General features: G+C 32.3%; 2 protein-coding genes across 2 annotated transcripts; both read left to right on the forward strand.

Annotated features, from left to right (window-relative positions):
- Positions 1-284: 284 nt before the first annotated feature.
- On the forward strand, positions 285-1,763 carry LOC145616856 (uncharacterized). The gene has a single exon (XM_081671576.1). The coding sequence runs from the start codon at positions 285-287 to the stop codon at positions 1,761-1,763; it is 1,479 nt and encodes a 492-aa protein (XP_081527702.1).
- A 6,128-nt stretch (positions 1,764-7,891) lies between these two features.
- LOC145616623 (zinc finger protein CONSTANS-LIKE 13-like) lies at positions 7,892-12,680 on the forward strand. The gene is made up of 4 exons (XM_081671378.1): positions 7,892-8,696; positions 9,557-9,766; positions 11,360-11,640; positions 12,239-12,680. Exons 1-4 carry the CDS (start codon positions 8,097-8,099, stop codon positions 12,342-12,344), a joined length of 1,197 nt encoding a protein of 398 aa, XP_081527504.1. The 5' UTR covers positions 7,892-8,096; the 3' UTR covers positions 12,345-12,680.
- The last annotated feature ends 255 nt before the right edge of the window (positions 12,681-12,935 follow it).

Here is a 12,935-nt window from a genome sequence, read left to right on the forward strand (position 1 = left end):
AAAGCAAATATTAAATACTAGACATTGATGTACTTAACACTGAAAAGGTAATAGTGAATTTTGTTCACTGATGTACTTAACACTGAAAAGGAAATAGTAGCATGCATCACTATGCTTTGACGTACATAACAATGTTAAGGTGATAGTGACAATGCAAAGGCATGCCTCTCCATTACTTTTAAAAATTATTAACTACTTTATGAATCATTGCATGCATGCAAGACTTCAAATTTACCATATAAGACAAAAAAATTACTACATATCATACACACTTGTTCTATAAGATGGATACATCAGAGTGGGATTCCCTTGAACAACCATCCATTTCCCCCTATTGTACTTCTACCTTCCATTCTCATATCAAATTTGGTTTTAAAAACATGTCATCTGACGATAGCTCCAACTCTTCTAATTCCTCTTCCAATTCAGAAAATTGCCAAACCCAACGATATGAAAGACGAAGGCAAGCCAATCGCCAGTTCGATCGAATGATGGATGAAGTTTTTATGTCCAATCCAGTTGAAGTATATCAAATGTTTAATCAAGTGCCAAGGCCACCAAGGGTTCCCGTTCCAAGGGATCGTGAGGATGGACACAGTCGTTTATGGAATGACTACTTTACCGACCATCCTGTGTTCCCTCCCCAATTATTCCGTCGGAGATTTCGCATGAACAAACATATATTTCTCCGAATTAAGCAAACTTTAGAAGAACGTCATCCCTTCTTCCAGCAAAGACAAGATGCTACAGGAAGATTTGGTGCCTCTGCATTACAAAAATGCACCGCGGCTATGAGACTAATAGCTTATGGCACCTCCGCTGATTCTGTGGATGACTACGTTCGGATTAGTGCATCTCTTGCAAGAGATTCACTTCAGCATTTTGTGGAAGGAATAGTCTCTTACTTTAGTGATGAATACCTTCGAAAGCCCAATGAAGAAGATCTAGTAAGACTACTAAGGATTGGTGAACGTCGTGGATTTCCTGGCATGTTAGGTTCTATTGATTGTATGCATTGGAGGTGGAAAAACTGTCCACTTCGATTAAAAGGTATGTTTTCTGGAAGACCAGGTAAACCCACATTAATCTTGGAAGCTGTGGCATCATATGATCTTTGGATCTGGCATGCCTTTTTTGGGACACTAGGTAGTCGTAATGATATTAATGTTCTTGATAGATCCCCATTGTTTAATGATGTTTTTGAAGGTTGTGCACCCTCTATTAACTATGTTGTGAATGGTCGCACATACAATATGGGATATTATCTCACTGATGGTATATATCCTAAATGGGCGGCATTCATTCCTACAATATCACTACCACAAAATGAAAAAGAAGGTCTATGTGCCAAAGTACAAGAAGCTAAACGAAAGGATGTTGAGCGTGCTTTTGGAGTATTACAAGCTCGTTTTGCAATAATACAGAATCCAGCGCTAGCTCGTGACGCATCAATGTTAGGAAAAATAATGATAGCGTGTATTATTATGCACAATATGATTGTTGAGGATGAAAGAGATACATATAAAACGTATTACGATCCAAATGAATATGATCAAGCTACAAATGCGTCTTCAAGTAATGAAAATAATGAAGAGCCTTTTCAGTTCCAAAATAGCAACAACCGAATTGCAAGTTTGGAAACTTACATGTCTAATAGAGCACGTGTTCGTGATGAAGCTATGCATAAAGCATTGAAGAAAGACTTAGTTGAACATATGTGGCTCAAATTCGGTGTTCAAAGTAGGGACAATAATATGCATTAATAGATGTGTAATCGCAATATTATGTCATTGTGTTTGTACTTGTTCGCGGTTCGTTATTATCTTTCAAAGACTTTTGTCATTTGATAGAATATATATGTATGATTTTTATTATTGTGGAATGTAGTAGGGTTACAATTATTGTTTGTGTCTTAATTAACGACTAATTACGTACTAATTAATATCAAAATTGCATTATTTTTAAATTTTTGAGATTTTATCTAATTAATGTATGCTAATAAATAATTATTAATTTTGAATGATTATTACCAAATGCATTATTTAATAATAATAGAATTTAAGTAATAAATTGTGTGGTGGGGTTGGGTAAAAGTAGGAGAGAGAAAATGTATAACCAAAATATTATGGTTAACTATTGGCATACATTGGTTATTAAATGGTTATAAGAGTGGTTATAAGTGAGGTGGAAGATGGATAAAATAATAAAATAATCAATAACCAAGATGGGGTTGGGCAACCATTGTGTATGCTCTTAAAGTAGTATAATTGTGATTTTAATAAAAGGGTGTGATAACCTATTAAAAAAAAAAGGAGTTTAATTAGGGGTTTTTAAATAATTTTCAGATTATTCTAAATAGTTTAAAGTGAGTTTAAGTTGCTGGAAATTGTGTATACAAGAGTAATTAATTTAGTATTATTGTCCCTTATTGTAGGAGACTTGATTCGGGAATTGTTGTAGTATTTTCGGCCACTTTATGGGCTTAATTGAGGTATGTTCGCGTACTTAGCATATTTTGATGATGTAGAATCATGCTAGGCTTAATTTCAATCAATTACAAGTAGTATCATGCTAAGGTTCATGTATTGAATTGTGAATTATTGGTGTTGGTGATTGAATTGTGAAGCATGAATTATTTGTGATGATCTATGGATTGGAAAATTATATTTTGGCATGATTATATGGATGATAAGTCAATTTTATATATATATTTATTCCCCGTCCCATGGTCATATTTGTGCTTATTTGAGCTCTACGGAGCTATTTTTATTATTAATATACGTTTTCTAGTGTTTTTGTAGAGTTGGTATTATTTTGTAGGAATCTGCAGATTTATGACGATTCCCGAGCTTATTAAACCACTATGAAGATATTGAAGAGGGATCGTATTTTTATGACCGTATATTTAAAGCTCCCCAAGAAATTACGAACCAAGGTCATTGAGAAATTGGGCTCAAGTTAACAAGATCCAACTCAAAGCCCAAGTCCCACAAGAGAAGTCCAGCTCGCTGCTATGATTGACGGGCCCGGTCGGGCAATAGCTGGCCCGATCGTATACGCTGGTATTTTGGTGAATCATAGTGGGCTATGTTATTTATGCCCACTTGATTGTTGTTATGTCGGTGGGTATTGTTATAAAAGGGGGAGAGTAGTATGTAGTTAAGGAGGTTAGCTTATTACTTTTCTTTAATTTTTAGTTTAATATTTCCGTAACTTCATTCAGCTAGGATATTAGTGGAATCTTTATGCTTTTTAGTTTTCTAAGTTGATTTTAGTTTTTTTTTTTTCAGTTTCTTTAATCCTTGAGTCTTTAATTTATTGTTTTCGTATTACTCGTAGTTCGTCACTTTGCAATTTCTTCGGATATAGTTTTACTCTTACTTCTTTGTTTGGTTTAGTTTTAGTTTATTTTTATTGCTTTCATACTAGTTTTAATATTATTGCTTTAATTTAAATATGCTTATTTTAATTGCTTTGTTTAGTTTATATTTAATTATGCGTGAGTAGTTTTCTTTCTAGGGTTTATGGGGATCCATAAATAATATGAAGGGGTAATTTTCTATTGTTGATTGTCAATGCTAGATTAATTTCCTATTGATTGATTTAATACTATGCAATTAGATTAGCGCTGGTTTAATTGTATGAGTTTAGCAATATTGATTCGAGATTCGAGAGATGAGAATTAATATTTAGGCTAAGTTTCAATTGGCGGACTAATTTATAAATGGTTAGGTCGAGATTCGAGAGATGAGATTTAATACCGGTAAATTAACTCTGTGATTGTAATACGTAGCGAAAGCCCTTTATGATCTGATTAATTGATACATTGATGATTGATTAATATGTTTTACCCTGGAATATTATTTATTGGTGAACCTATGCCCTAGGTCTTTAATTCACTGTTTTTCCTCCTACTTTTATCTCTCCCTACTTATATTCTTCGTAGTATAGTCCCTTAAACAACAACTCTTGGTTACCCTGATAATTTAGATTATAATAATTAATTAGGAATAGAAAGACTTGTTTCCCTGTGGATTCGACCCTACTTCCCTATCTATTTTAGTTAGCGGTTTTAGGAATTACTTTTGATTAGGTGATACGACTTTAGCCTGTCAATGGACTACATATTTATTTATGGCATGATAGAGAGCATGTTTAATCAAACTAATTGTTTAATTATGTTTGGATTATTGAAAAGGAATTTTATTATGGTTCACATAATTTTTATTGATGTTTTAAGCATGAGGAAGAAGCTATATAAGTGTCTATAAACACAAGGAATAAATTGTATGTTGGTGCCTTTGTGCACTTAAGGTGTTTTTAACACCGAGGGATAGGATTGTTGGCGCTTTATGCGTTTAAGGTGTCTTTGACACTGAGGTAGAATTAAAAAGGGTTCAACATTAAATATTATGTGGTCACTAAATATTCAAGAATTAAATTGGTATGTTTGAGTGATTGAATGGTTATTGATGATTGAATTGTTATGCTTTGAGAGTCATCACCAAGTCTAATAATATGTAAACAACGTAAAGTGAAAGAGATTACGCACCAAAACTCTTGGAACGTATATACCTTGAGTATGAACATATGGGGGGAGTTATGGGGTTTTATATTTAACCATAACTTCTAATGGAGTACAGGACGCTGTATATTCCCTTTTATTATTATTATTATGCGCTGGAATTCCGCCACCAATGTGTGGCATAGGTAATGCTTGCACGGTTAGCTCCCGTGTCAGTGGTCCTCAATTTATTGAGGAAGGTTTAGTTGGAAACCCGTTCGATGCGTAATCAACGCTAAATAAATTATTTAGTGTCCAGTTAAAGAGTCTTGTTGTTTGTTGTGTGTGCTTGTAAACAGGTGCAATGAGGTAAGTATGTGTGATCCTAGGAGTTGCATGTTAGTGTGTTTAAATACGCTTATGTACTCAGCTTTGCTGATTGTGTGTGTTGTTTGTGTCTGGCTATGTCTTTATCTTGGCCCTACGATGATCCATTTTAATGGAGAGTAGTGGGGACAAGTGGAGATAATCTTTTCAGGTGTTGAAACATATTCATGACGGGGCATGAGTGAAGAGCGAATCATGCTAGTTTATATTAGTTGAGATATGGTTTATTTCTTTCAAATATTATATTATGTTATGCTTATGAGACTAACGCAAAGGTTTTCATAATTTAATTGGTTTTGATAAGGGCCTTCAATGGTTCCAAGTTGTAGGTTGGTTTTATTTGACTTCGTTTGACTTTGGTTTTAATATTTACTTTCGTTTGGTTGACTTTTAAGTTGACTCGTTTTTGAATGGTTTTGAGTTAAGTCTTCCGTTGTGTGTCTTTGATAATTGCCTTAGCCGTATCACGGTGGCGGTAATGTCTTAGATATTCCTAAATCGTATTTTAAAAAGAGTAAAGTGTATTTTAAAGGAAAGGAATTTCTAGGGTGTTACAATTATTGTTAAAAATATTAATTTTAATAATATTATTATATCAAATATTAATTTTTAATAATAATATTATTATTAAATATTATTTATTTATTTATTTATTATTATTATTATTATTAAATATTAGTTTTTAATATTATTATTAAATATTAATTATTTATTGTTATTATTAAATATTAATTATTATTACTATTATAAGACAAAAGCTAAGAAGCACCCTTGGGGCGTTAAATAAGATAATTAAAAGTGGAAATATTAGAGTAAAACTAACACTAATTGCACCGAATGACGCGTGATTTTGTTATGAATTCGTAATTTAATACTATTTCAACCAATATAATTATTCCTTATATAACGCCCCGGGGTGCTCGTTAGCAAGATCCTTATTATAATAATTCAATATTAATTATTATTATTATTAAATATTAAATAATAATAATAATTATTATTATAATTAAATATTAATTATTATAATAATTCAATATTCAGTATTATTTTTAAGCAGAGTAGAGCAGAACAGGGCAGATTGAACCAGAGCAGAGCATAGCAGATTTCAGCAGAGCAGAGCAGAGCAGAGCAGATTTCATTATTATTATTATCGTTGTTGTTGTTGTTGTTGTTATTATCAAAAATTATTATTATTATTACTATTATTAGGAAATTTTGTTAGAAAAAAATTTTTAAATGCCTCATTTTGCAAGAAAAAACCTTTTAAAGCATTCTTTGTTAAAAAACCACGATCATTTTTTTTGTTGAAAGAAACCTGAGCCTTCTTTTCCGGCATTGACTAGCACTTTCAGGCGTTTCTTTTACTTCTTGCTGCCACTTGTTTTGATAATTGCACTTCCCCTATTACTTGTTCCCTTTGTTTTCCCTCCAATGTATTTCCTCTCTATTCTCTCTCTCCTTAATTTCCTCCATGAATGCTCTACAACACTATCACATCAAATTGGGTTTTTCTATCCCTCTCTCAACTCACCATAAATACTTCAACAATAACTTGAGATAAGTGTTAAGTAATTAGTTCTATACTCGAAATTCGCCAAAAAAATTGGGGTTTTATGTAGACAAGCAAACGAACTCATTTGACGAAGGAAGACGGCGCTTGGATGCAAAACAACATTTCCCAAATTACGTAGTGAAGTGCAAACCCAGCTATGTTCTTCATTTGCTCAATCTGTGTATAAATTGCTAGGTTTTATATATCACCGAAAATTGACATAAAACAAACATAATTAACCTAATTGCTGTTGGTTGTTTGATGATTTTGAGTTGTGATGGGTTAAATAATACATGCAAATTGGTTTGCATTGCTGAAAATTTTGTTTGGAATTGTGAAATTGTTGCCCTAGATTGTTGAACTTCTGAAAATTTGTTTTTGTTGGTGTAAGAATGAGGGAAAAAACGTAAATGTGGGTTGCAAATAGGAAAAGAAGTGAGTCAACGCCTGAAAGTGTTAGTCAATGCCGGAAAAGAAGGCTCAGGTTTCATTCAACAAAAAAAATGATCGTGGTGGTTTTTTTTAACAAAGAATGCTTTGTTAATGTTTTTTCTTGCAAATTGAGGCATTTAAAAGGTTTTTTCTGACAAATTTTCCTTATTATTATTATCATTGTCATTATTATTATTATTATTATTATTATTATTATTACTATTATTATTATTATTATTATTATTATTATTTCTACAACAATTACTAATACTACTACTACCATTACTATCATTAATATTATCGCATTATTATTATAATCATTAATCTTTATTATTAAATATTAATTATTATTATATTAATTATAATAATTATTATTATCAAATTTTATTTAATAATTATTATTATTAGTATTAAAAATTAATAAATATTATTATTATTATTTAAAATTAATAATTAATAATAGTATTATCTTTAAATATTAGTTATTATCTTAATATTAATTATTATTATTAAAAATCAATTATTATTATTATTATAATTAATAATATTAATTTTAAGTATTATTATTAATTAATATTATAATTATTAAATATTAATTATTATTATTAATATTATTATTATTAAATATTAATTATTACTATTATTATTGTTTAATATTAATTTTTAACAATATTATTATTATTAAATATTATATATATTATTATTAAATATAAATTATTATTATTATTATTTTTTGAGGGCAATTATTATTATTAATTATATATTATTATTATTAATTATGTATTATTTATTATTATTATTAAATATTAATTATTATTAATAATTCAAAATTAAGTATTAATTTTAAGCAGAGCAAAGAAGATTGAAGCAGAGCAAAGCACAGCAGAACAGAGCAGCTCTAAAGAACGGGAACGGGGCCTAAGTCGGTTAATGGAACGATCGATAATATCACGACAAAAAGTCACACATAAAAATCCAAAGCAAGTCTTTATACGTGACTGCTTCCATAACCTTCTACCTGCTTTTCCCCCTTTTTCTCATTTTCTCTATCTTATCCCATTTATTTCTCAGATTTCATTGGATTTCTTTGACAATTATACAGATACACTACCCAATTAGGGTTGCTTTTCTAACACCTAAATCCTACATTTTCTAGCCTTTTCCATGCTCTAATCATAATCAAAATCCCACCTAAAAACCCACCAAAAACCCACAAAAATCATGCCAAATTCTCCCTCAAATCATCACACAAACCCAGAAAATCCCCAAATTCCAAACACCCAGAAACGTCTCTGTGATTTTTGCTCAGAATCAGTAGCACTAATCTACTGCAGAGCAGATTCTGCAAAGCTATGTTTATCTTGTGACAGAGAAGTTCATTCAACCAACCAATTATTCACAAAACATACTCGATTTCAGCTTTGTGATGCTTGTGATTCATCCCCTGCATCAATTTTCTGTCATACTGAACATTCTGTGTTGTGTCAGAACTGTGATTTTGAGCGCCATAGCCGCCATGGAAGCTCCCTTGACCATGACAGAAGGCCTCTTGAAGGGTTTAGTGGGTGCCCTTGTGTTTCTGAGCTTTCTGTTGCAATTGGGTTTGAAGGGTTTGATTCCAAGTCTTTGATTTTGGGTGGTGAAAGTGGTGTTAATAAGGGCTTTAATGGGGGTTTATTTGATGGGTTAGATGAGGGAAATGATGGGTTTTCTGATTTGTTTGTTTGGGATGTTCCTACTATGGTTAGTCTTGATGATTTGATTGTTTCTACTGATAAAACTCATAGTTTTCAAGCTATGGTGGTGCCTCCTTTGCCTAAGGTTCGTGTTTTCTCTTTCGATTTTAATGAATTTTGTTGATCGATTTTGGATATTGTTCAGACCTTTTTTGTTGGGTTTATGGAGTAATGTTTTGTTCAATTGGTGTTTCCCTTGATTTGTGCATGTTGATTTCATGAACTTTATTGGTTGAATGTGTGATTAATGCATGAACCTTTTGGATTTGTTTGATGTTTGTTATATGTTGTTGATTCATACTTATAACAGTTGTTCCATTTTTGTGAATGTAATCATATGAGGTTTTTAGGAGTATAGCCTTCAAAACCCTTGGTTGGTCTAGCCTTTAACCAATAAAGCTGCATGCGCCTTGACCGAACACTGACTCTTTGATAGGGGTTTTGTTTGGAATTTGGTTAGCCTTCGACCAGTAAGGAAGTGTACATAGACCAAACCCGTACGCCTTGATAGGTTTTGTTAATGAGACTTTAATCGAAAATGGCGCTTAAACCTAAATCATGTGCCCCTTGATAGGTTTATTTGGTTTTCAGGTTAATGAAGTATGCCAATGGTTTAATTGTCTTGTTTCTAGTTATAATTGGTGTGCTAATTATATCAGGTTTGGATTAGTGTGCATTAGTTTGTGGTGTGTTTTATAGATTAGGAATCTGTTGGTTGAAAGACATTAAAATCACTCATCATAATAACTAGGGAGTGATTATTTGATATATATTACAATTGATTCAAGCATTAGGAGAAATAATTATATAATGCTGAGCACTTGAGCATCGAAGAAAAAATGGTTGGATGGGCAATATATGAAACATATGGTTGTCCTTATGATTTAGGCTTTTTCAGTGTTGTGAAGCTCTTAATTTGATTGAGAAAATCTCTTTTATCTGCAGGATAGGAACTTATCCTGTGGGCAGCACAAGCATGAGATTCTTCATCAGCTTCGTGCATTAGCTAAGTTGGAGCCTGGTATAAAGCAAGATGTGAACCCCCTTTATATGCACCAGTTTGTTGCTGATGAAGATGAGAGAGACTCCATGTTACAGCATAAGATTCAAGCTCACCAACGTGATGAAGAACACTCCACATTTCAAGGGAATGAGGTATGACCAACTTCTGAAATTGTCATCTGTTAACAATTTCTGCTGCCATTCTATTGTATGTTATATGACATTTCAATTATGACATTCTGTATCCTAGCTTCTTGGAGTAAGAGAGGCAGATAATATTGGCCAGTCAGTCAGTGTATAAATTTAAATGCTAAAGCATTCTGTAGAGCTTCTATGCTCTCATCAACATCTATATCACCCAGTGCAGCTACATTTTCTGTCTCTGTGTTACTTCAGGATAGATAAGAAACACATACAGATAGTTTATTCAGATTACAAATCTCTTAATGCTGATGACCAAAAGCTGGTAATGTTTGTGGACCTTTTAGTCTCTTTATATGAGCAATCATGTCCTGGCTGTATGACTAATATGAGGAACCCAACTAATAGGATTTGAGACCGCAACATTTTTTCATCTCCAAAGAAAAACCTTGCTCCATGCCTCCATTGCTTTGTTATCTTCAAAATTACTCTTAAATTTCTATTTTAAAGTTGTAGATGCTTCTCTTTTTTAGTAGTAAAAAAACATTTATTATCGTTGAAGGAGACTGAAATTTGTAGATGCATGTTACATAAGTTTTTCCATTTTCTTCGTGCCAGAGATTTTCTAGAAGACAGGTTGAGTTTCCTTTCATTATGCTACAGCTCATTTGAGTTTCCTTTCATTATGCTACAGCTCATTGAATGTCGGATCATGAGTAAAATCCCATGTAGTTTAGAATCAAGTCACTGCAGCTGTGAATAATTGTGTAATTTTTTTTTCTATAATGTAAAAATCTAAAAATTGTCTATACAACATTACAACATGAGTAAAAATTGTGAGGTTGAAAGATGTCAAACTTTTTGGGCTTGCTTTTCTTGGGCATGCAGTTTAAAGAAAGTTGATGTAAGAATTCTTAATTTTAAGTCAGGGATATCTGCATCATTCTACGGCTGCCAGCTATCTCAGTCAGTTTGGACCTTCCAATCCCGTGCCAGCGGCAGGAGCAATACTTTGTCATTGTTTTTGCTGCTTTGGCATGATACGAGTCTCTAACTTACTATGTACAGGTATCTTAAATCTTGAAACTTCTCCAGTCATGCTAAAGAACTGCATTCTGTGATCTGTCAAATATTGGAGAACATAATCAAGGAGAGGTGAAGAATGTGAGGCGCCGCACTACAACCTGAATCGATGAAGGCATTATAGATGCTTCAGTGTGTCAACCTCATCTCTCATTCTTTATAATGAATCTTCACTTTTTTATTTCGAGCACTTAATTCAACCTCATAATATAGAATTTCATTGTCTGTGATGTGATTTTAACTAGTGTTTCTTAGAAATTCCCAATGAAAATCAAAGATCAACAAAGCATCGGTATCAGTATGTGTCAACATTCTTAATTCGCCACCATATTTAGTAAAAAGCTCCATATATTTAAGTACAGAAACTAAAAAATAATCAACGCAATTAAGCAAGCTGGCAAACATATTTTTTTTTCCTCTGTCCTGAGTGATTATCTGAAATTAGCACCCGTTGATGATATTTTGATTGATGCATGATTTGACAAATATGATGGATGATCCTCTAGTTTTCTTCTTATACAGGCAAGCCCATATAATTGGTGCTACGACACAGGTGAAGATGCCAATGACATATATTTTTCCTCTGCCTTGTTGGGCAGCCATAATGAAGATAGTGTTCCAAATCCGGGTACTCCTTCGGGAATGTGTAGCAGTGCAAATCTCATCACTAATGGATGTAATTTACAGAATCCCATAAAAAATGAATCACTCGGGATCCCTCAGAATGTTTCCTCACGTGAAATCACTAGTGTAGATCGGGATACTGCATTATCACGATACAAAGAAAAGAAGAGGACTAGGAGGTAATATTTTAAGTATTGCCCTTTGATTTTCTTGAGTCAAAATTTGTGTATGTTCAGAGAAATTATTTATGGTGGGTTGATGATTGATTTAATCTCAATAATCTACTCTCAAGCCTTACAAATTACAACTGAGAAAATGTGAATGTGTGAAAGAGATTTTGTCTTTGCCTCCTTGGCTAAAAAAGTTTTGTTTTCTTCCCATTCGTTCTATTAGTTTAAACAAATTTCATGGTCATCTGGAAATAGTGGCTACAGCTTTTCATTGGTTCTCTTCACCATTTTTCAATCAATATGAATCAAAAGATGTATATAAACTAAATCTGGGGGACGTATTCATGTATAAACGATGATGGTTATGGATATAAATAGAAACATACTTAAACTACAATCATTATATAGAAGCCTTACTAATTGAGTAATTGAAATATTTAGTTATGTTTCAAGAACATAGAATGAGTCAAAACTGGCAAAAATGTATGTGCTAGTTATATAATTCTACCTGTTAAACTATTAATTACTCCGTACTTTCCTCATGATCAAGTGACATGGAATAGATGTATGTTTTATTGGGAAATGACATTTTATATGAATGTATCAGGTTTGAAAAGCATATCAGATATGAATCGAGAAAGCTTCAAGCAGAAAATAGAGTAAGAATCAAAGGTCGCTTTGCTAAGGTAGATAACCGTACGAATCAGTCTTGAGACACGGTTGTGTAAGAGTCAAAGAAAGCTCCAGCTCCAAGTACCTCAGGTTATTGCCAATGAAATAAGTCATTTTTGCACCAGGCTGTGTTACAATCGTTCGTGTGTCCGTATAAGCTTCTGTAAACTACTGTAAAAGGTGCACAGTCTTGTATATTATTTTTTGTTTATATTCTTCTATAAATGGTGTGTAGTGTTATTAGTGAGCTGCTGAAACTTGGTTAATTATTATGAACGTGATATTTCAGCTTTCCTGCTTTGATTTCAGAGGAAGAAATAAATAAATTGAAAATTGGGAAAAGATGGAATTTTCAAGATTAGAATGCTTTATTTCTACTTTACTGGCACAATCTATTTCTACATTGTCTTCAAAAAAAAAAAAAAAAAAAAAAAAAAAAAAAAAAAAAAAAAAAAAAATCTATTTCTACATTACCCTTGTGAATTGGCGCAATCTATTATACGATTTTGCACAAATTGTAGTCCTACATAGTGTATACCTGTGTTGTATGCACGACTTTTATCCTGAGCTCCTGCTAGTATGCCGTACAGATTATTTACAGCTCCTGGGCTCCTACTAGTATGGTGAAATGT

The sequence above is a fragment of the Chenopodium album genome, chromosome 26, assembly GCF_948465745.1.
Source record: "Chenopodium album chromosome 26, dcCheAlbu1.1, whole genome shotgun sequence".
Lineage (NCBI taxonomy): Eukaryota > Viridiplantae > Streptophyta > Magnoliopsida > Caryophyllales > Amaranthaceae > Chenopodium > Chenopodium album.